The sequence below is a fragment of the Tenrec ecaudatus genome, chromosome 2 (genome assembly GCF_050624435.1).
Source record: "Tenrec ecaudatus isolate mTenEca1 chromosome 2, mTenEca1.hap1, whole genome shotgun sequence".
Classification (NCBI taxonomy): Eukaryota; Metazoa; Chordata; class Mammalia; order Afrosoricida; family Tenrecidae; genus Tenrec; species Tenrec ecaudatus.
Window position 1 is genome coordinate 75,013,319 of NC_134531.1, and position 23,494 is coordinate 75,036,812.

At 42.1% G+C, this 23,494-nt stretch overlaps 1 protein-coding gene across 1 annotated transcript in view; it reads right to left on the bottom strand.

Annotated features, from left to right (window-relative positions):
- AP3B1 (adaptor related protein complex 3 subunit beta 1) overlaps positions 1-23,494 on the bottom strand; it is a 267,505-nt gene that overhangs the window by 210,438 nt on the left and 33,573 nt on the right. The window contains exon 2 of the mRNA XM_075541203.1: positions 10,721-10,796. Within this exon, the coding sequence (XP_075397318.1) occupies positions 10,721-10,796 (76 nt within the window). The remainder of the gene's footprint in view (positions 1-10,720; positions 10,797-23,494) is intronic.

Genomic DNA, 23,494 nt, shown 5'->3' on the forward strand with positions numbered 1-23,494 from the left:
TTGTCAAAGAAATTACCAGAGAAAGTTTCAAATTTGTTCATTATTCCATAACAACAAAAATAAGACTACTCCAAGGAAGACATTCAACCCCAAACACTTACTTAACAAAGCAACACATCTCAAATTTCCAGTAGCTCACCACAGTTCACCAATCTAAGGTAAAACATGGAAATCCACTATAAACATGAAGCCAATATGTTTCAGAAATATCAAGTAATGTAATATATGCGTGTTTTGACTTCAGGCCTGCTGTGTAGTAACTAAATGTAAGGCTCTGAACTTGGAAGTTTTTCTCCCCTAAGGACACTTTGATATATATGAGACTATTCAACCTATAAGACAGTGAAGAATTACCCCACGATTCTTAAGCCGCTCTAGATATTACCCAAGAAAGATATAAAATGGACTGTGACTATCATTATGGGGTCTCACTGCTAGCTAGTGCTGATGAGATTCGCTGCTGAATCGTAGGACTACCAACTGTGAAAGATAAGTCAGTTGTGCGCTGCCAGCATTTCGATCTATTTTAGAATGCAATATGGTAAAACAAACACGTAACAGTTAAAGTCCTGGAGGATAAAATTTAGAAATGTTTAAAGGTTGTTAGCTATGAAGCAAAGACCTTAAAACTACACTGTGATAATAAGACAGGATAACATTCCAGTTCAAGGCTCATGAACCCCAAATTATAAAGAGGAGTTGAAAATTTTCAAATTACATTAGGAAAAGAAATTCTGAGACCAACAATAAAATTCTGCTGACTGAGCACAGAAAACGACATTTACTCAAAAGATGTGTTACCATACACATGAACGAACACGCAAGAGCACAAAATTTTAAAATCAAATTTTAAAGTTTCCAGAACAAATGGCACTAATTAGAAATCTAATTTTAAAACAGACCAAAGTAATGGAGAGCAAGCAACTGTCACATGCGCAGGCTGAACAAAAGTTTTCCAACAAAGTGAATATTGCTCCTCTAATTAAAAAGGTCACTAGCAAACAGTAGTGTTGAGCTGACTGTCAGGTGTCCAGTCAGTCAGCTCTACCTCACCCTGAACCTGCATGGACAGCAGAGGGGCGTGCACACTGTCTGTTCCTGTTCCTGCCTCACAAGCGCTGGGTTGGGGCCCACTGGCGCAATCACTGGGGCAATCCTTCTCCTTGAGGGTTGTCCTCGCTTTGTTAACCCTCGATTTTACAAACCATGATGTCCTTCTCTGGGGACTGGCCTTTTCTGGTAACAGGTCCAAAGAATGTGAGATAAAGTCTCGCCATGTCGTTCTAAAGACATCCTGGCTGTGCCTCCTTCCTCCAAGACAGTTCTGTTTGCTCTTCTGGCAGTCCGAGGTACTTTCAACATCCTTAAACGCCATGGCTCGCTTCGATCAGTTCTTCACTTTGCCGCATCAGTGCGCAGCTTTCACATGCATGCAGGCCGAGTGGATGCACCATGTCTTGGGTCATGTGCCCCGTGGTCCTTAGAGTGGCATCTTGCTCCGTAACACTTTGAATAGACCTTGTTCATATTTTCTCAGTGCAATATGTCATTTGCTTGTCCTTTGACTATCATGTGCATGAGTGTTGACTGCGGATCTAAATAAAATTAAAAACTTCAACAACTTAAATCTCTTCTTCATTTATCATCAAGTTGGTTCTTGATCCAGTTGGAAGGGTTTTGTCTCGAAGGCTGTAGTCTTGACGTTCATCAACAAGGGCTTCCACTCCTCACTTTCAGCAGCAGGACCGCCCTCTGCATTTGCAGGTCGTGAATAAGCTTGCCTCCCATCCTGACACCACGTTCTTCTCCACAGTCCATTTTCTCGGACTACTTGTTCACCCATATAGATTGATTAAGTGACAGGATACAACCCTGATGCCCACTTTTCTTGATTTTAGACCAGACAGTATTACCTTGTTCAGCTTAGTCTACTTATAGGTTCATCAGAAGCACAATTCAGTATTCTGGGTTGTCCAAATCTCCCAATGTTATCCCGAGTTTGTTATGATCCACAGTGTCAAATGCATTGGCAAAATCAATAAAACACAGTAAACAACTTTCTGATATTCTCCATTTTCAACCAAAATCCATCTGACATCAGGTGTGATATGCATATCTCTTGTTCTACATTCTCTTCTAAATAAAGCTTTAATTTTTGGTAGCTCCCTGTCAATTTACTGCTGTAATTATTTTAAAATCATCCTCAGCAAGATTTTAATTGAATATGATGTTAATATTGTCCAATAATTTCTGCATTCTTTAGAGTCCACCTTTCTCTGGAATGGGCACAAATATAGATCTCTTTCTGATGGTTGACCAGGGAGTGGTTTTCCAAATGTTGTGGCACAGACTAGAGAGTAAGTACTTCCAGTACTATATCAGTTTGCTGAAAGTAAAACTGAGAGCAAGTTGCTAGATGCTCGCCTAGGGGGGAAAATGCGTACTATGAAAGCTGCCCTCTGCCCAGTGCAATTCCCGGTTTTGGGGTGGGGAGAGGGTACCAACTCATACATCTGACAACGATTTATACCCCAAATACAAAATAACTCTTAGAACTCAGTAATATGACAACCAACCCCATAAAATAGGGGCAAAATATATGAACAAATACTGCATGGCACAAAAATGACACAGTCAATAGCCCTATTGGGGAAAATAATGAAACTCCAGCCATTAGAGAAAGAGAAACTTAAACGATGAAATGTCACCACACAGCCTCCAGAATGGTTAAAATTAACATCTGACCACACCATATTGTCCTCCGAGCAACAAACAAATCAGAAAACTAAACTCACTGCCACCACAGGACAGGGTAAAAGGCTGCTACTCTATGGGAGTGGAAAGTCCTGTCTTTCTCCCTTGGAGCAGCTGGTGGTTTTGAACTGCTGACCTTGCAGATCGCAGCCCAAGTCATAACCAGGGCTCCTCAAGCAACATACAGAAGCCCGAAAAGACAATCCACTACAAACAATATTTACATTACCATTAGTGTCCAATCTAGATCATCTTCTATAAATATACATAAGCAAATGCAAATCATCAAATGTAGATAAAAAGAGCACAAATGACTCCATGAAACCTCAAAATTTAAAGAAAATGAAAAATTAGTGCATACTCCAACAGAAAAGTGTACATCTTAAAGCAAGAGAAATTTGTAATGCTAACACTTCTACTACCAAGCTGCTAAGACACAAAGCCCTACGCCAGCGATTCTCAATCTGTGGGTCACAACCCCTTTCACAGGGGTCACCCAATTCTTAACAGTAGCAACGAAAATAATTGTATGGTTGGGGGGTGGCCACATGAGGAACTGGATTAAAGGGTCAGAGCATTAGGAAGGTTGAGAACCACTGCCCTAGGCTTGAGGGGATACAGAGAGTGGGGAGATGAGTGTTAAAGAGCAAGGCTGTTTTTGAGTGGGTGATGAAAAATGCTCCAGTTCTTGTGCCGACACACAGCTCTGTGAATATACTAAACAGTGGATTATATACTGAGTGAAATACATCTCGATAAAACTGCAACCAAAGAAATAAAAGTTGAGTTCTGTCATAGAGGAAAGGCTGATTTCAAAGATGTTAAAGATTAAGGTCAGGACCACACTGCAAACATCTGCCTGCCTTCCCTGACTCTCTCGCTTACACTGTAACTACACCTTCAAGTTACCTTCTCCACCTACTTCCTGAGACTCCCTTTCCTCCTACTTACACTGCACATGACCTCACAGAATCGCCAAGAAAGGGAGCAATGTCATCTTAGTGATTTGCCAAACGAAGTGATTAGCTGCAGTCTTTCACTCTGCCACCCTCTGTAATAGATGGTTAATGATCTGTTTGCGGGGAAAGACAGGGAGGGGTAGCAGAGGAAGGTGGACAAGGTGTGTGTGCTGGTTAAGGGAAGTACTGTGTTCCCTTATGCTGTATACTGCTCAACATAGCACCTCTCTGTTGTCTTCAGCTGATGGATGCTGCTTTTATACCTATGCCCCATTTCAGGAACTCCTGTCTTATGAACACAGTCATCTAAGGCCCTATTTCCAGCCTTCCTTACTGAAGCTGACACAAATGAATCCGCTGCTGAAGAACACAGAACCTCTCACCAACCCTCTTTGGACAGATGGAAAATAGCCCAAAACCACAGTTATCAGACGAAAGGAAACAGAAAAGGTCAGAGCAGAAGTAAGTGAATGGAAAACAAAAGCAAAAGACTCAACAAAAGTAGGAGCTACTTTATTTGAGAGAATCCATAAAATTGACAAGCCACTTGCCAAAATTATAAAGGACAAACACGAGAAGATGTAAAGAACCCAAAATTAGAAATGAAATGGGTAACATGACAGAATTTCATTAGAGGATCGTAACAAAATATTATGAAAAATTATATTCCAACAAATTTGAAACCCTAGGAGAGAAGCACAAATTTCAAGAAGCTCACTCCTCCCTTGAACTAAGACAAACAGAAGTATGAAATCAGAACAGATCCATAAAAAGATAAAGTGAAAAGGATCATATAAAACTCCCACCCAAAAAGAGCCCAGCTCTATGATTTCAATAGCGAATTCTACCAAACATTCAGAGACCGAGCTCACCCCAACGTCCAGTGAAGCACGGAAGACTCCTTCCTTTTTCTGATGCTTCTCTCGTCTCCTTTTCCCAGGATGAAGACAGGCTAAGTCCTGACTGTAGTTCAGGTCCGAACCAAGTCACATTCTTTGGGGGCACTTCCTCTTGCTTGAATCTACAATCAATGCTCATGCAGCTTCAGTCAAGAAATCAAATGACACATTGCATTAGGTAATCTGATGCAGAAGACCTCTTCAAAGGGTTGAAAAGCAAGGATGTTACTTTGAGGACTAAGGTGGGCGTGACCTAAGCCACTGCATTTTCAATCGCCTCACGTGCATGAAAGCTGCACATTGAAGAGGGAAGTCCACAGAAGAATCGGTGTATTCGGATTATCGTGCTGGTGAAGTAACATGGACTGCTGGAGGGGAAAATTGATCTGTACTGGAAAAAGTAAGGCATGAATGTTCCTGAGAGGCAAGGATGGCAAGACTTTGTCGTACATACTTTGGACATGTGATCAGGAAGGATCAGTCCCTGGAGAAGGGCATCATGCTTGGCAAAGAAGGGCAGTGAAAAAAAAGGCTCTTGATGAGATGGAGTGACACCATGGCTTTAACAATGGGCTCAAGCATGGGAACAATTGTGAGGATGGCGCAGGACCAGGCAGTTTCATTCTGTTGTGGATAGGGCTGCTATGGGTCAAACTGACCAATGGCTCCTAGAAACAACAGGAAGCAATTTCGGCTCAGAAAGGACTCACAACACAGTTCTATCAAGACAGACTCTCAGCCATGCCTATGGGCATGCCTCTTGCTGACCTCAGTGTCTTTCCGTCCTACGTGCCTTGGTCTCTGCCATGTGCTTGAGCAATTGTTATAGGTCCTTTTACTTGGTGAATAAATGCTTAGAAGTAGCTACATGGACAGTGAATTATTTAATATGGTTCTTCTAGCCCAGTGGTTCTCAACCTTCCTAATGCCACCACCCTTTAATACAGTTCCTCATGTTGTGGCGACACCCCCCGCCCGACCATAAAATTATTTCGTTGCTACTTCATAGTTGTAATTTTGCTACTGTTATGAATTGGCGACCCCTGTGAAAGGGTCGTTCAACCCCCAAAGGGGTCACGACCCACAGGGTGAGAAATGCTGTTCTAGCCAGTTTCCAACTCCCACCAAATGACCTTTCCTTGCGTGGAAAAAAAGTCGAGGAAGAGACTGATCGGATTCACCTGTGAGTAACTGTGAATAGGATTTCCTGGGTGCCTTTCAGACATGTATAAAGTGAGCCATTTGAGAAACAAGAAGGAGAATCTCATTACCAGAAGCCCTAGGAGTGGAACATGTCCTCTGGTCCCGAGGCCCCAGTGCAGTGAACTTCCTTGATCTAGCCAGAGCAATGAACACAATGCTGGGCTTCCCAATGCAGAGAGCAAATAAAGCTGCGTGCTTCTGTGGCCGAGGCTGATTTGTGGAGTGAGGTGCCTCTGGGCATTTAATTGGGAAAGGAAGTGATGCTGAGTCTTAGTGGAGTGGGGTACCTTCAAGGAGCTGGGCGGAATGCCTCCAGGATGAGGCTTACAGCAGTGATATGCCCTCATTTATTAGCAGGCTGGAAGGAACTTTGTAACAACTTGACCCTGAGCATCTCTCACTGGCAGTACAACCTCACTTCCTTAATAAAGCCTTTAATCATGAACTTGGTGAGTTCTGCGGAACAATGGATCTGACAACCCAGAGAAGCAAACTAGAAAACACTAATTCAGACATTTATGGCACTCAACTCTCTCGCTGAAGAGGTCCTCAAACTTTTTAAACAGGGTGCCAGTTCACTGTCCCTCAGACCTGTTGGAGGGTCAGACTATAGTTAAAAAGAAAAAACCCTATGAACAAATTCCTATGGACACTGCACATATCTTATTTTGAAGTAAAAAACAAAACGGGGCAAAAACACCCAGCGGGCCGGATAAATGTCCTCGGCGGGCTGCACGTGGCCCACAGATCGTAGTTTGTGGAGGATGGAAACCCACCAGTCTGTCTCTGGCTGGTTCTGCTCCCTCAGTTGGCACTACTTCTTGCTTGTTTCATCTCGTGGATTAAGGAGGTTCGGTGCAGGGCTCTCAGGTGTAGCAGCTTTGCCCATTCCTAACTCTTCCCACGTGTTGGCACTGAAATTTCCCTCTGCTTCAGTTCATTCCTAGCAAGATGGCAAACTGGCCAATCTCAACATGAGGTCTCCTAGCATCTTATTTGCACTGTCCTACCCTTACAAGGGTATCATATACCCTGTTTACATCAGTAGCAAGCTATCCAATCTCCTTGGTGGGCCACAGGAACCTCACATTTACAAAGTCACACACAGTGATTCATTAGGAGTTACAAAAACTATGACTAGAGAGGCAATATCAAGTAATCCACTACAACGCAAAAGCTTTCTGTGATTTTATAGCAGCAGCAATACTTTGACTTACCCTTGTCCTTGTTTATGTAAAAATGTATATATACAACACACACCCTTAACAGCTCTAGGTCTGTATTGTAATCATTAAAAATATGAGTCGATACCAGTATCACCAATTCAAATCCAACAACACAGGTCTAGCTATTTCCTTTTCTGTATTTAGAGCCTGTGGAATACATAAGGATTTCTCCCAAGCTGTCTCCCTCAAACATATGCCAGACAGCTGCTTGGGAATGACTATACTTGGAGGCCATCGGAAGTAGGTCAGGGGTTATTCTCCCTGAGAGCTATCAGGCATCTAGAGCAAGTAGTTACCACTGTTTATCCCACAACAAATAGGGCCCACTCCCTTCTGATAAGGACAGTAGTTGTCTGTTTCCTTGTAGGAGACCCCTGAGAGGTCAAACCGGTACAAGGATGATCAAGGTTAGGTCGCCATCTTGAATCTAGGGTCCGCCCATCTTGTCACATGTATAACCCCAATCCCTCCCCTTCCTATTGTGTGTATGTCCCTAGACCACCCCTTCTGATTACTGTATTACCTATAGTACCGCCCCTTCCTGTGACGTATGTCCTCACCTGTAATTAGGGGGCTTGCATGTCCCCAGAGAATATAAAAGGGGCCTGGGCTACCATTAAACTCTCTCCCTCCACGTGGACCATCAAGTGGAGCTGAGGTGAGCATGCTACCACAAATTGTGACTGACTCCCATTTGCTTCTATGCTTTTATCTCTCATGCTCTCTATAACTTTACTATGATCTTTACTTATCATCGCTGTATAGTTGCACCTACTGGACCCGTAATGATGTGTTAGGGGCTGGCTTCCCCTGACAGGAGACCTGGTGGCACTCCCAGGTAAGCAGTGGACTGCTAATTTCAAGGTCCGAGGTTCAAACCCATTAGTTACTCTGCGGGAGAAAGATGAGGCTGTCTGGGCTCATAAAGACTTAGTCTTTGGAACCCTGTAGGGCTGCTATTGGTAACAATCAACTTGATGGCAGTGGATTTAGTTTGGGGTTTGGGTCTTTCGTAGTGAGAAATTTGACTTCCATTATCCTTAATATATTTACCAACTTGATCAATCCCTCCATTTGTAGTAAATCTAGCCTAGCATCTCTGCTACCATGCCTACCCCAGAGGGAATCCCTCTGCTTTTATCAGGTTCTGACTCCCAGTCCTGGGGAACCCCCATGTGGTTGTCTTGTCCTTGCTTTGACTATGGCACCCTTCGCATGTATGTCCTCCCCACCCGCTCAGGCTCGGATACTGCTGGGGCCATGTAGCTGTCTGTCTGCTGGGGCCCATCCTAATGACTAAGACTCAATTGCTCAGTAAAAGAATAAAAGAAAGCTATATATTCGAGTAGTATTTACATTAAGAAAAGGCAGTTGGGCATTAAGAAAGTGACCCATTAGGATCTTGAGGCTTTTAATAACATGATAAAAATACATTATCCGGTTAAATTTTTTAATTTGTGGCAGTTAAATGCAAAGCCGTATCTTCAGTTTAATAGAAATCAATCTATTTGATATTTGTAAGCTACATTATAACTCACAGTAAAACATCAAACACATTTTTAGAAACCAGACAGTGATACCTCTCACCCTTCCTATTCAACACCATAAAAGTGTTCTTACACAGCACAATGCCAAGGAGTCTACTGCAACTCATAGTGACCCCATAGGGCAGAGAAGAGCAGCCCTGTGAGTTTCCAAGACGAACTCTCCAGGAGTGACTCCCATCTTTCTCCCTTGGGAGCGGCTGGTGGCTTTGAACTGCTGACCTTGCAGTTAGTAGCCCACCATCTAACCTACTACATCACTGGAGCTCCACTCAACACCACAGTGGTGCTTTACTCAATCCAAAGGCACAAGAAAAATGAATGCTATTGGTATTTATTTTTTAAAAATAAATCTGTCCTAACTTCTACTAATATTAGTATTCTAATATATCTGTGTACTGAAGAGGGCCGTTCAGAATAGCAACCAACATTAACGAAGAACACCCAACACCTTGCAGATCTTTTTAAATGTGAGCTGGCAACCTCTGACATTTGGGTCAGCGCCAAGCGTGCTGTCTGCTGCACATTCAGTATTCCACACTCTGAGAAGTCCCTCTCTGGGAAGGTTTGCTGACACCAATTTTTTTTAAACTGGAATATCTTTACTGGATTTGGCCCAAGCACTGTTTTCTTTCTTTATGTTAATACGTTCCTCTTCATTAAGCCTCTCCAGAGACCTATTAAGAGTTTTTCCAATATTGGCAGTGACAACAAGCACAGCCATCTATTTCTCCTCGAATGACATTTACATTTGATCCGAATTTCACTTTTAGTGTTAATACTTTTCATTTCTTTGCTCATTTTTAAATAAATCCTTCTTTCAAGTCTCGGTTTTGTAAAAGGTGACATGGGTTGCTCATTGGGAAATAAAAAGCATCTATACACTCCACTGTCAATGCCTGCACTGAGGAACAAGGGGTAACTGTCATCTTCTAGCTGCGACCTACAATCATTGAGTAAACTGACATGATTGCCCACTGAACAGTACATTTCTTACTTACACAGTTCACTAAAGAGCTGGCAGTGAAGTGTGTGCCATATGCAATTGCTTACAGTTAACAGGCCAGGATAACACAAAGCAGAACCATGTTACTGGTAGACTGTGTTACTGAGCTACACTGTGGTGGAGGAAGTGTGTGTCTAAGCGAGCTATGTGAAGTAAGATCCGCATGCCCGTGAATGTCACTGCAAATGAAGGATAACAGTAACAAATTTGTAGAGAAAGAAAAAAAGCTAGATTCTTTTAAAGAAGAAGCCTCAAAATTTCCCCCACATTGTCACAGAGCATCAATCTGAATGCAAGGGTCACTTACAGGTACAGTCAAACTCACTGCCATCGAGTAAGGATGTAGGCACTGTGAGGATCCTACACGACAGGGTGGAACTGCCCCTGTGAGTTTCTGAGAGTGTGGCTGCTTTCGGGAGCAGAAAGACTCCTCTTATTCCCATGGAGCCACTGGTAGCTGTTGACCTTGCAGTTAGCAGCCCAAAGTGTAACCACTACACTACCAGGTACAGTGAGTCTTTGATTTTCATACCACCTCACTTTTCAGCAGAGCACAATGATGGAAAGAACATGCTGATAACGTGGCCATCTTTCAGCTACAGTTCTACTCTGCACCGAGTCAAAGTGACTAGATGGGAACTAACAACAACCATCTTTTCTACGTGAAATTTGCCCTTTGAAAATCAGCCCCTGTGGCTTTCTTGGGCTGAAAGTCTTTATGGGAGAAGAAAGACTTTTTTCTCACCGAGCAGCTGATGCACTTGAAGCACCCACCTGTGCCCACCCGCCCACTGTGCCCCCTGAGCTTCTTTACTCATACTGCAGGTATGCAAATGGACAAGAAGGGAAGGCGGAGTGTCTAGTCTGTCCTGCAGCGTCACTATGCATCAGAATCGACTCAGTGGCTTGATTCCAACTCATAGTTTCCATACAGGACACATCAGAACTGCCTCATAGGAACCGCAAGGCTGTCATCTTTATAGAAGCAGAATGCCACATCTTTCTCCCTCTAAGCGGCTGGGGGTGTGAAACACTGATATTTTGGTTGGCAGCCAAGCAATTTAACCACAGAGCCACCAGGGCTCCTTCATCCACTGCTCAAACATTGGAGAATTCATACTTTACCTACCCCAACAATTCTCTTCATTGCATCCAATTTAGCAGAATCCTTGTTGCTCTCCAGCATTTGCTTTAGGTCTTCATTTCTATGATAAAAGAGAAGAAAAGAACATTCTATGTTTTTTTCTAATTACACATTTCTTAAACTGTATCACCTTCATTAAGAATTAGAAATAATATTGAAGAGCTACATTGTCCTATAGTCCACTGAGGTAGTTAGTTTATTATGGGGCCGATAAACACAGGTGGGGTTAACTGAAGTGAGGAGAGATAAATGGCTCAATAAGCCTCGCCTTTCTAGTTCCTGGGTCTCTTGATTTCTGATGGCCGGATCAGAGTGCAGCTGCCTTAGTCAATTCCCTGCTTCAGCTGGCAAGTCTCACTTCCTGCAAGACATCCCCAAGGAGAAGCCGCATGAACCTACCCCGATGCAGCCCTGGGTGCTGGAGTAGCCCTGTGGAGACCCCTGCCAGCACTGAGATGCTTACATATTCACTGACTCAGCTTTCCTCCTGCAGTCGGCATCATTGCGACTGTTTCGTGAGATGGAGGAGGACTTTGTGGATTGATGTTGGACGTATGGGTTAATGGGTTAATGTTGGACTTGTGGGCTTGGGCAGCACTGGGTTGGGATGTTTTCTTGAAGTACACTTACCCTTTATATAAAACTCTCTTATACATGAGTTTCTGTGGATTTGTTTCTCTGAAGTAACCAGACTAACACATCCACCAATGGAATGTGTGTGTATGTGTGTGTATACACATATACATACATAAATATATACTGCTCCTGAATTCTGTAAACAATATCATTGAGAACACGGGTGTGTAGATTCTCTCATGTCTTTCACGTAACCATCAGAGAAAGGAAGAAACTTTCAGAACTAAAACATTTTCATATGCCCCAAACAAAGACATTTCTTCAGAATATGTAAACAAAATACTCTAATTAAAAGTTACTGATATCTAGGTGGACAAGAGAAAAGTAAAAGGAAATCGAGGAAAGAACTAGGGGGAAAAGGGCATTTATAGAGGTCTAAATACAGCCATGTACACTGTAAATATATTTATAACAAAAGGAAATAGATCTATGTACATACATTTATATGTTACGTATTAAGGTAGCAGATGGACATTGGGCTTCTATTCAAGTACTCCCTCAACACACAAACACTTTGTTCTAATAACCTCGCATTCTGTGATGCTCAACTTTCCAACACGATCACTGAAGACAAAATGGGTGCAAAAGCAAAAGGGGTTGAAGAAAGCTGATGGTGCTCAGCTATCAAAAGATGCAGTGTCTGGGGTCTTGAAGGCTTGAAGACAAGTGGCTGTCTGAGAAGCAACAAAGTCCACATGGAAGAAACACACCAACCTGTGTGATCATGAGGTGTCGATGGGATCAGGCATCAAAGACCCCAAAACAAAAAGTCCTATCAATGGGAATGAGGGGAGACTGAAGTGGAGACCCAAAGCCCATCTGCAGACAATTGGATATCCCTTACAGAAGGGTCACAGCGAGGAGACGAGCCAGGCAGAGTGCATGGATCAAATATACAATAGCATGGCTCAAATGTACAACTTTCCTCTAGTTCTTTAATGCTTCCTCTGCCCCACTATCAAGATCCCAATTCTACCTTACAAACTTGGCTAGACCAGAGCATGTACACGGGTACAGATGAGAACTGGAAACACAGGGAATCCAGGGAAGATAAAGCCTTCAGGACCAATAATGAGTAGCGATACCAGGAGGGTAAGGAGGTGAGGTAGAAAGGGGGAAACGATCACAAGGATCTACACAAACCCCCTCCCTGGGGGACGGACAACAGAAAAGTGGGTGAAGGAGATGTCGGACAGTGTAAGACATGGAAAAATAATAATAATTTATAAATTATCACGGTTTCGTGAAGGAGGGAGGGGAGAGGAGGGAGGAGAAAATGAGCCAATACCAAGGGCTCAAGTAGAAAGAAAATGTTTTGAAAATGATGAAGGTAACAAATGTACAAATGTGCTTGACACCATGGATGGATGGATTGTGATAACAGTTCTACAAGAGTTCTAAGTATAAAATGATTTTTTAAAAGAAGAAAAGTTATTGACATCATCCTTTTTATTGCACTCCTCGTCCAGTAAGAAAATGATGGGAACCTCAGGAGAGGTAGCTCCTGAAAAAGGACATCATGCTTGAAGTAGAGGGGCAGTGAAAAAGATGACGACTTTTGGCAAGATGGTTTGATACAGTGGCTGCAAAATGGGCCCAAACATAAGATCGATGCAAGGATGGTACAGGACCACCTGGTGTTCATGCCCTTTACATGGGGTCTCTATGAGCAGGAGCCGACTCAACAGCACCTTACCAACAATGATGCCCAATATCCTGCATAGAGGGCCCGGCAGAGGATGGCTACTAAGTAAGAAAAGCAAGAGGCACATGAGGCAAAGAGAGAGAGGCCAGTGACTGTGACTATGTGTCTTTGGAGTAGAGGTGCCCATGAAGCAATGACTTAGGGAAATTGATACTCACCATACACACAAACTACAAAAGATAAATACCAGAGAGGAAAAAATTGTTGGGTAATTAATTTAATACTCCAGGAACAAATAATTTTAACCTTCATGAGTAGTACAAAAAATATGAAATAGAGAACAAATTTATTAAAAAAGAAATGAAGGCCTAGAGATGTGTGGGTGATAAAACCCAAACCGAACCCCGGCCATCGTTCCAACTCACAGAGACACTAAAAGAACAGACTATATGTGCTCCTACGTTCTCTGACAACGTCAACCTTACGGGGACACACAGCATCATCTTCTACCAGCAGAGCAGCTGGTGGGTTTGAACTACTGTCCTTGAGGTGAACTGCCCAAAGCTCAATCCACAGAGTCTACAGGAGAAGGTAGGACCCACGGTAACAGAGAGCATACATTTCACTTTTGTTGGAATTGGTAAAGATGACACAAATCAATGAATAAAAAATATTTATAGAAGACCCTCATGTATCTTCTATAATAGGACAAAGAAAAAGTATAGCCCAACCGCGAACATGAGAATCACCACAGATAATTTTGGCATACTATATATAAACTTCATGCTTAACTCAAGAATATAAATGACTGAATCTTATCTTACTGTATACTCAAACAACAGTAAACAAACTCACTCACTACCAGTGAGTCGATTTCAATTCATCGCCACCGTATAGGGCAGAGCAGAAGTGCCCTGTGAGTTTCTGAGGCTGTAACTCCGTATGGGGGTTGCAAGTCTCATCTTTCTCCCATGGAATGGCTGATGGTTTCAAACTGTTAACCTTGTGGATCGTCGCACAGTGTGTAAGAAAAAGAAAGGTCTAAAATGACACTAAGCAATTTGAAAGAATTAAAGCTATAATTCTAGAATTAAGCACTCTCATTAACTACTTGAAAATTATTAGTTTACAATCAGTAATCTTTCAGAGTGTCTGCAACAAAATTCGATTCCTCGTGGTTCTTTCATATATTGGTCAATCACCGAAAAATATTATCAGGAGCCCTTTCCTCCCAGCTAAGTTAACAGTCAGAGAACTCCAACTACTTCACACAGATGGACTTTAAAAAAATTCTCCCTTTAATCGTATACATTGTACGAATTTACTGGTAAAGATCAATGACTACACCCTTCAGTATGAATTACACCTCAACATAAACAAAAATCCTCACAGCTAAACCAATAAGCAACATCATGATAAAAGAGAAAAGATTAAAGTTCTCAAGGATCTCATTTTATCTGGATCTATAATTAATATCAATGGAAGCAGCATTCAAGAAAGCAAATGACACATCTGCTTCAAGGACCTCTTTGGACTGCTAAAAAGTAAGGATGGTACCTTAGGAACTAAGAGGCACCTGGTCTACGCAAGGGCTTTACAATTTCTTCACTATGCAAGCAGAAGTTGGACAATGAATAAGGAAGACTGGAGAAGAAAAGATGCATTTGAATTACGGTACTAGCAAAGAATACTGAATATACCAAGGACTGCCCAAAGAACAAATCTGTCTTAGTAGCCCCGAAAATGGTGATGGCAACAAATGTACAAATGTGCTTGACACAATGTATGCATGTATTGTGATAAGAGCTGTATAAGCCCCAATAAATTTATTTTTTTAAAAAGAAGTAGTACAGCCAGAATGCCCCTTAAAAGCGAAGATAGTGAGGCTGTGTCTTACACACTGTGGACATGTTATCAGAAGGCCCAGTCCCAATAGAAGGATATCATGCTTGGTAAAGCAGAGCATCAGGATGAAAGAGGGAGAGCCTCAACTGGGGTGGACTGACAGTGGCTGCAAAAATGGATTCAAAGCAGCAAGAGGATGGTGCAGGGTCAGCGGGCTCATTCTGCTGGAAGTACACAAGTCATTACGAGTTGGAACTGACGCAACAGCACCTATCAACAACATACACTTAAGTCGGTTTTAGGCAGAAAACACCAAGAATGGATAGTCAATAAGGAGCTAAGTGCTACAAACTGACATTTTAGAAAACAATACCCAAATAAAGCTAAGTGCATTCTTTGTTAAAAGTAGAGAAGCAATGAATTTTTTTAATTACCCATGCTTTTCAAATACCTCAGAAAAATTAAATGCAGTGCTTACCAGTTTTAGAATAAAAAATATTTAAAACATTTCTTTTCCTCTAACAAAAAAATAAAGCTGAAGTGGGTTACTGCTAACTGAAAGGTCAGTAGTTCAAAATCACCAGCGACTTCATGGGAGAAAGACGAAACTTTCCCACAGAAGTTCAAAGTCTTGGGAATCCGAAGGGGCGGGTTTACTCTGTTCTATAAGGTCATTATGAGTCAGAATCGACTTGGTGGCCATGAGTGAGTAGAGAAAACAATATGAAAACTGTGTCTGTATATTCACCTACTGCCACTGAGCGGACTCTGACTCACAACTTACTCTATGGAGATGCCCCAGGCTATCCTGCTTTACAGGAGCAGACAGCCTCACCTTTCTCCCACGGAGAGGTCGGTGCATTTGAACTGCCAACCTTGTGATGAGCAGTTCAACACTTACTTGACAGCACTACAATCACCGAGTGTTAGGAATGTCTACCCTACTGAATTCAGAATCCCTTCCTGAACATTTCAGACTCTTTCACAATGCACAGGTATCCGAAGAACAAGAAAATTAACAGAACTACATATATGTCATTTCCCCCCACTTTTTGTTAATTTTTATTTTACTTAATGCTATGTGTACTTTCATAAAAGAAACGTCTAAATAATAGGATGATATATAGTGTACAAACTGGAGGGACAGAGAAGAGGAAAAACTCAAGTAAGTAATGAGATAGAAACTAAAGACCAGAAAGGCCCCTCCCACATACATATTCAAAAGAAGATGAAAATTCATTTTCCTCTGCCTCTCCTGCTTTGGTTCCCTCCAAACATGTCTACCTTTTTTTCCTTCAGCACTGGGACTAGGAAGGAGAAGGGAACAACGAAGAATGAAGTGTCAACATTCAGGATATCTCAACCTCTAGCCCATTCTTAAATTTTACTCATGGCCTCTATGGACATTAGGCTTGTTCCTCTCAAGCTTGGGATGCCAGAGTCTTCTCTTCCCAAAAACTTCTGAGTCCTGATCCTCTGTCTCAAAATAAACAGGCAGCAAACAGGATTCCAATACTAAAGTCTGAAGTCTGCCCTTCCTGCCTAACAGCAGCACTAGCCTGCTTATTTAGTGTGCTTCTTTGTGTTAAGATGAGCAGAGTTAGTAACTTTCAGGTTCACATTTCAGAACAAGAAAAATCGCATGGATTGTTTCAAGGTGATACAATATTGAACTTCTAACAATTTTGCATTAAAAACCTATAAATAGAACTATCTGGAGGAAAAACAACAGGACCGACAGTTCCAGGGGGACTAGGGGTAGGTGGGGGGGGGGGTAAAGAAGTGGTGTTAACAAACACAGGGACAAGGGAACAACATGGGACCCAAAATGGTAGTGAGGGGGGAGTGGCAGGCCTGGTAGGGAATGATCAAGGGTAGGGTTACGTAAAGAAGAGGTATAGCTGTAACCCAAGTGGGAACGGAGCATGGCAGTAGGGCAGGAGGAAAGTCAAGGGAGATGGAGGAAAGAGCTAGGAGTCAAAGGGCATTTATAGAGGTCTAGACAAAGACATGTACATGCAAATATATATATGAAGATGGGGAAATAAATCTATGTGTCTATATTTATAGGTTTAGTATTAAGGTGGCAGAAGGACCTTGGGCCTCTACTCAAACACTCCCTCAATGCATGAACGCTTTCTTTTATTAAATTGGCACTCTACAATGTTCACCCTCCCGACACAACTGCTGAAGCCAAAGCGGGTGAACAAGTAAATGTGGTGAAGAAAGCTGATGGTGCCCGGCTATCAAAAGAGATAGTGTCTGGGGTCTTAAAGGCTTGAAGATAAACAAGCGGCCATCTAGCTCAGAAAGCAACAAAGCCCACATGGAAGAACACACCTGCCTGTGTGATCACGTGGTCCCGAAGGGATCAGTTATCAGGCATCAAAGGACAAAATAATCATATAATTGGCTGCATACCTCCATGATATGATCTCCGAAGACAAACGGGTACATAAGCAAATGTGGCGATGAAAGCTGATGGTTCCCGGCTATCAAAAGAGATAGTGTCTGGGATCTTAAAGGCTTGAAGGTGAACAAGTGGCCATCTAGCTCAGAAGCAACAAAGCCCACATGGAAGAAGCACAACAGCCGGTGCGATCACGAGGTGCCAAAGGGACCAGGTATAAGGCATCATGCAATATATATATATATATATATATATATATATATATATATATATATATATATATATATATATATATATATATATATATATATATATATATATATATATATATATATATATATATATATATATATATATATATATATATATATATATATATATATACCGTAGTGGATGAAGGGGGAAGTGCAGAGTGGAGACCCAAAGCCCATTTGTCGGCCACTGGAGATCCCCTCACAGAGTGGTTTAGGAGAGGAAATGGGTCAGTAAGGGTGCGATGTAGTACCGATGAAGAACACAGCTTTCCCCCAGATCCTGGATGCTTCCTCCCCCCAACTACCATGATCCGAATTCTACCTTGCAGGACTGGATAGGGAAGAGGTTGTACACTGGTGCATATGGGAGCTGGAGGCACAGGGAATCCAGGGTGGATGATACCTTCAGGACCAGGGGCATGAGGGGTGATACTGGGAGAGTAGAGGGTGAGTGGGTTGTAAAGGGGGAATAATTACAAGGATCCACATGTGGCCTCCTCCCTGGGAGACGGATGGCAGGGAAGGGGGGGAAGGGAGACTACGGATAGGGCAAGATATGACAAAATAACAATCTATAAATTATCAAGGGCTCATGAGGGAGGGGGGAGTGGGGAGGGAGGGGAAAAAAAGACGACCTGATGCAAAGGGCTTAAGTGTAGAGCAAATACTTTGAAAATGATTAGAGCAAAGAATGCACAGATGTGCTTTATACAATTGATGTATGCATATGTATGGATTGTGATAAGAGTTGTATGAGGCCCTAATAAAATGTAAAAAAACAAAAAAATCTACAAATATTGTGACATAAATTACAGATTTCTCCCTACATTTCTCATTGGTTGTTACCGAAACAATAAAGATTTGGAACAGTTAACAGGATAGCATCTTGTTTTCCTTTAAAATATATAGACTTCCACTGAGTCACCTCAGGTCTAACCTCTTTGTCACAATATATACCTCAGTGGGGCCTACTGCTATGTATTACTACATAATCTTAAAAATTCAGAAATTGTGCTCTGAAATAGCAATGTTTTCATTGAATCATTGCTGAAAACCAAAGCCAAAACCCAACCCGCTATCATCGAGTCAATTCCGAATCATATAATGAATCAATACATCTCAAATACATAGTTTTTATTTGTCTACTAGCCTGCGTGTAGCTGTCTCTTGAGTATGTATGAAGATACCAACTTTATTTTTACATAAGTGACATCTTGTGGTGTTAAGTGGTATAACGTTTCTTTTTTTTAAATCATTGTATTGGGGGCTCAAGCACATTTGTAGCCATCATCATTCTCAAAACATTTTATTTCTACTTGAGCCCTTGGTATCAGCTCCTCATTTTGTCCTCTCTCTCCCCGGCCCTCCTCTCTCACTAACCCTTGATAATTTATAAATTATTATTTTGTTATGTCCTACGTTTCTTACATGTTATGTTCAAATTACTTGAACAGTTTTTAGGGTTAAGAAACAAAGAAATTAATACATAACTGGACAGTGAAGGAAAATCTTACTGTTAATCAGAATAATCATTTTTATTTCAGCATCAGAATCAAGTAGCAGTTATGAAAAAGCACATTATAAAAATTTAGAATGATTTTTTAAATTCTATCAGTTTTATATAACACTTTGGTGTTAGTGCTTTTGTGTGGTATAAATCGCTTTAAAAAATTGGTAATAATAATTCCATACAAACTTACTTTCTTTAACAGTCAAACATCAAAGTCACTGCCATCAAGTTGGCAGCGGCTCATAGCAGCCCTGTAGAACAGGGTGGAACTGGCCCCGGGGGCTCCCAAGGCTGTAAATTCTTACAGGAGCTGAAGCCTTCCTTTAAAGACTATATACGTTAAAAAGTATTCTAGTCACAGGCGTACGACTATGTACAGGACTAGCCCCTACCAGTGACGGTCAGAACAGGGGTCGGGAAAGTCTGGTCGAGAACTCACTACCAAACCACATTTTTGTTGGGGTCCCATGAGACGGATTAAGCAATAACTGAGCGGAAGAGCGCTGCGCACGTGCACTCGGAAAGCCCGCGTCTCTGCAGCCAGGTGTGAGAGCGCCAAGGGCTCCGTAGCTGCTCACGCTCAGTGGCCCATGTTCTGGTGGGCTTCATGGCAGCTCACCAGGTCACGGCGTAGCCAGTTTCCCGGGTGTTTGTACACAGATTTCTGTGTTCTTTCACTGGTTCCCATCTCTGAGATGCTTCCCCTTCAAGTTCTAATCACACTGCACTCTCTCCTCAGTCTAACAAAATAGCCACTTACTCGTTGGGGCTCTATTCTTCACCAGATAACTCGAAAATACACCCAGGGAATAAGGAGCTTGCTTTGTGGGCTGCTCTTATTTCAGGGAGCATGGCCCGTGGCTACAGCCTACCCCAGCTGGTCTTCGGTGTCTTTGGAAAATTATTTTCCCCAGCATTTATTTTCACCGTCTGGGGCAGGTTTAGCTTGTTTTGAATCAAATGAGCAGACCTGGGCATCCCTACAGTCAACTCTGAACATAGCAGCTGAACCGCCGTGCTGTTTTCCTAAGTGTCCCCTATGTCACCTCTCTAGGTTCTAATATGCATTTCAATGGCTAAAAAGAGCTAATGGATTAAAATTCATGATTAAAGGGCTTATATGGAAAGTTAACAGGTTATCATGCAAGTGGGGAAATGTTCAGGCTAGAGATGTTTTACCAGGACATGTTACAAAGTTTTCAGATCTGCTACACTGGCTGGAAGCCTCAACCGGAAGGCACTCGGCTCAAGTTCCATGGGTCAACAAAGCGAGATCCCCTGAATTAAGTGCCAGAGGCACCCCACTCCACAGCCAGCCTCCTGCCAGAACTCCAGTTCATCACTCCTGGTTCTGCTGCTGCTCCCCTCGGATGTCAGAGCTGTCCCATGCAACCAGGAGGTTCAATGCACAAGAATCTCCCGGCCAGAGGATGTGCTTCACTGCAGGCTCTGGCAGGTAATGAGATCCCTCCCTCTCCTGCTTCTTAGAAGGCATACAGTATATGCTACAGTATGACATGCCAGCGGGTCCTGCTCACAATTACTCAAAAGTGAATCCTATCAGTATCTTTCCTACTTCTTACCAAAACCATGTGGAAAGGTCTTTTGGTGTGAGTTAGGACTTGGGCTAGAAGAGTCACATTAAATAATTTACTACTCCTGTAATAGCCCTGCTGGATATATTAGATTATGAGTTTCTTATATTCAAACCCCAGCATCGCTTCTTTATTTGACTCAGAGAGGCCTTGCTAAACACGCTGTACCTTCAGGTACAGAAAGTCACAGCTACGGAGTCAGGATGAACTTCTAGGCGTGTGAGGAAAACTGAAATAGACAAGGTCTGAAAAAAGGCCTAAAACGGAGTTTTGAAAAAACTACAGCCCTCTTTAGAAGACTGTGTCATCCAGACCCCCATCACTATATAAACTAAAACATTTCAAACCTGTGTCTATATATACAAATACACAATGAAAAATATGAATATTTACATATACTTGTGAAATATATTAAATGAAACATTTTTACTAGATTAACTCAATGCCTTCATCAATTTTAAATAGAAATATTCAGCATCTAATCAAAACTTAACCATAAGAAAAGCAAAGGTTCATGGTTGATTCATAGATTAAGAGTTCTCTAGGGACTTAAAAATAACTGCAATTAATATAGATGAAATAGATGAAAATAAAATCACAATGAAGCGGTAAAATCTACACAAATATGCAGATAGACCTTTATAACTGGAAAGTGCAATGCCAAAATTAAGAACACATTTGTGAGGTTTAACAGCAGACTGGAATAGTTGAGATTTGTTCTAAATAGATGAAAGACATAAATTATACACATACATCTTGGCAAAGCAGGACAGAGAGAAAACTATACTAGATATAGTATAGTCAAACTACTGAAAACCAAAGACCATGAAAAATTCTCACAAGTAACAGGAGTAAAAAACATGTTAAGACAGGAGTCACTAAACTTTTCTGAAAAGGCTCCTGTGTTAGTCTGGGTACTTTAGAGAAACAAATCCACAGAAACTCATATATAAGAGAGAGTTTTATATAAAGGGTAAGTGCACATCAAGAAAACATCCCAACCCAGTGCTGCCCAAGCCCACAAGTCCAACATTAACCCATATGTCCAACACCAATCCACAAAGTCCTCCTCCATCTCACAAAACACATACAATGATGCTGACTGCAGGGGGGAAAGCTGAGTCAGTGAATGTGTAAACATCTCAGCACTGGCAGGGGTCTCCACCGAGCTGCTCCAGCACCCAGGGCTACACTGGGGTAGGTCCATGTGGCTTCTCCTCAGGAATGTCTTGCAGGAAGTGAGCCTTGCCAGCTGAAGCAGGGAACTGGCTAAGGCAGCTGCACCCTGGTCCAACCATCACAAAGCAAGAGACCCAAGTACTCGAAAGGCGAGGCTCACTGAGCCATTTATCTCTCCGCCCTTCAATTAAGCCCACATGGGCTTATCACCCAGGCTGGCACAATAAACTAAGTCAGCTCCAAAGCACATATAGTTACTATCAGTTACTAAACTGTACTGCTGTAATATGGAAGCACTTCTAGACGACATGTAAATAAATGTGTATGACTACATACTAATAAAACTATTAATAAACGGGGTAGTCACAGTTTCCTTACCCCTCTCTTTCAAAAGATCAATCATCTATTGATGCTGTTGTTGCCAGGCACCATCGAGTCAGCTACAACCCCTAATGACTCTAGGCACAGCAGAACAAAACATTGCACGGGCCTGCAGCAGCCTCACAATTGTTCCGATGGCTGACCCCACTGATGTCAATCCATCTCGTAAAGGGTCTTCCATTCTACCAAACATGATCCCCTTCTCCAGGTCTCTCACAGCATTGCCTCTAAGGAGCACCCTGCCCTTACTTCTTCCAAGACAGACTGGTTTGTCCTTTTAGCGGTCCATGGTACTCTCAATATTCTTCTCCAGCACCACCATTCAACTGCATCAATTCCTTTTTTGGTCTTCCTTATTCAATGTCCAACTTTCACATGCATATGAGGTAATGAAAAATATCATGGCTTGGGTCTGCCACACCTTAGTCCTCAAAGTAACATCCTTGATCTTCAAAACTCTAAAAAGGTCTTGGACAGATTTACCTAATTCAATACAAATCTTTTGATCTCTTGACTGCTGCTCCCAAAAGCATGGATTGTAGTTTCAAGCATGACAAAATCCTTGACAACTTCATTTTCTCACTTTAACTTGATGTTACCTATTGGTCCAGGTGTGAGGATTTTGGTCTTCCGTACGTTGATTTATAATCCATACAACTGTTATCTTCATCAGCAAGTGCTTCAAGTTCTCTTCACTCTCAGCAAGCAAGCTTGTGTCATCTGCATACTGCAGGTCATTAAAAAGCCGTCCTCCGATCCTAATGCCACACACTTCATCATATAATCCAGCTTCTCTGATGATTTGCTCAGGGTATATAGATTGAACAAGTGAGAAGATACACTCTTAAATCATGCAGTATTCCCTTTGTCTGTTTGTACAACTATCTCTTGATCCGTGTACAAGTTTCAAATAGCACAATGGAGTGTCCCGGAAGGCCCATTCTTCTCAAGATTATCCATCTCTTATTATGGTCCATACAGTCAAATGCTTTTGCAAAATCAATGAGACACAAGTAAACACCTTTCTGGTATTCTCTGCTTTCAGTCCAGACCCATCTGACATCAGCAATGATATCCCTTGTTCCATGTCCTCTTCTGAATCCAGCCTGCATTTCTGGCAGTTCCTTGTCAATGTACTACTGCAACTGTTGTTGGATGAGCTTAAGCAAAATGTTACTTATGTGCATTATCAGTGATATTGTTCTATACTTGGAGCATTCTATAGGGTCACCTTTCTTTGGAATGGGAACAAATATGGATCTCTTCCAATCAACTGTCCAGAAAGCTGTCTTCCCAATTTCCTG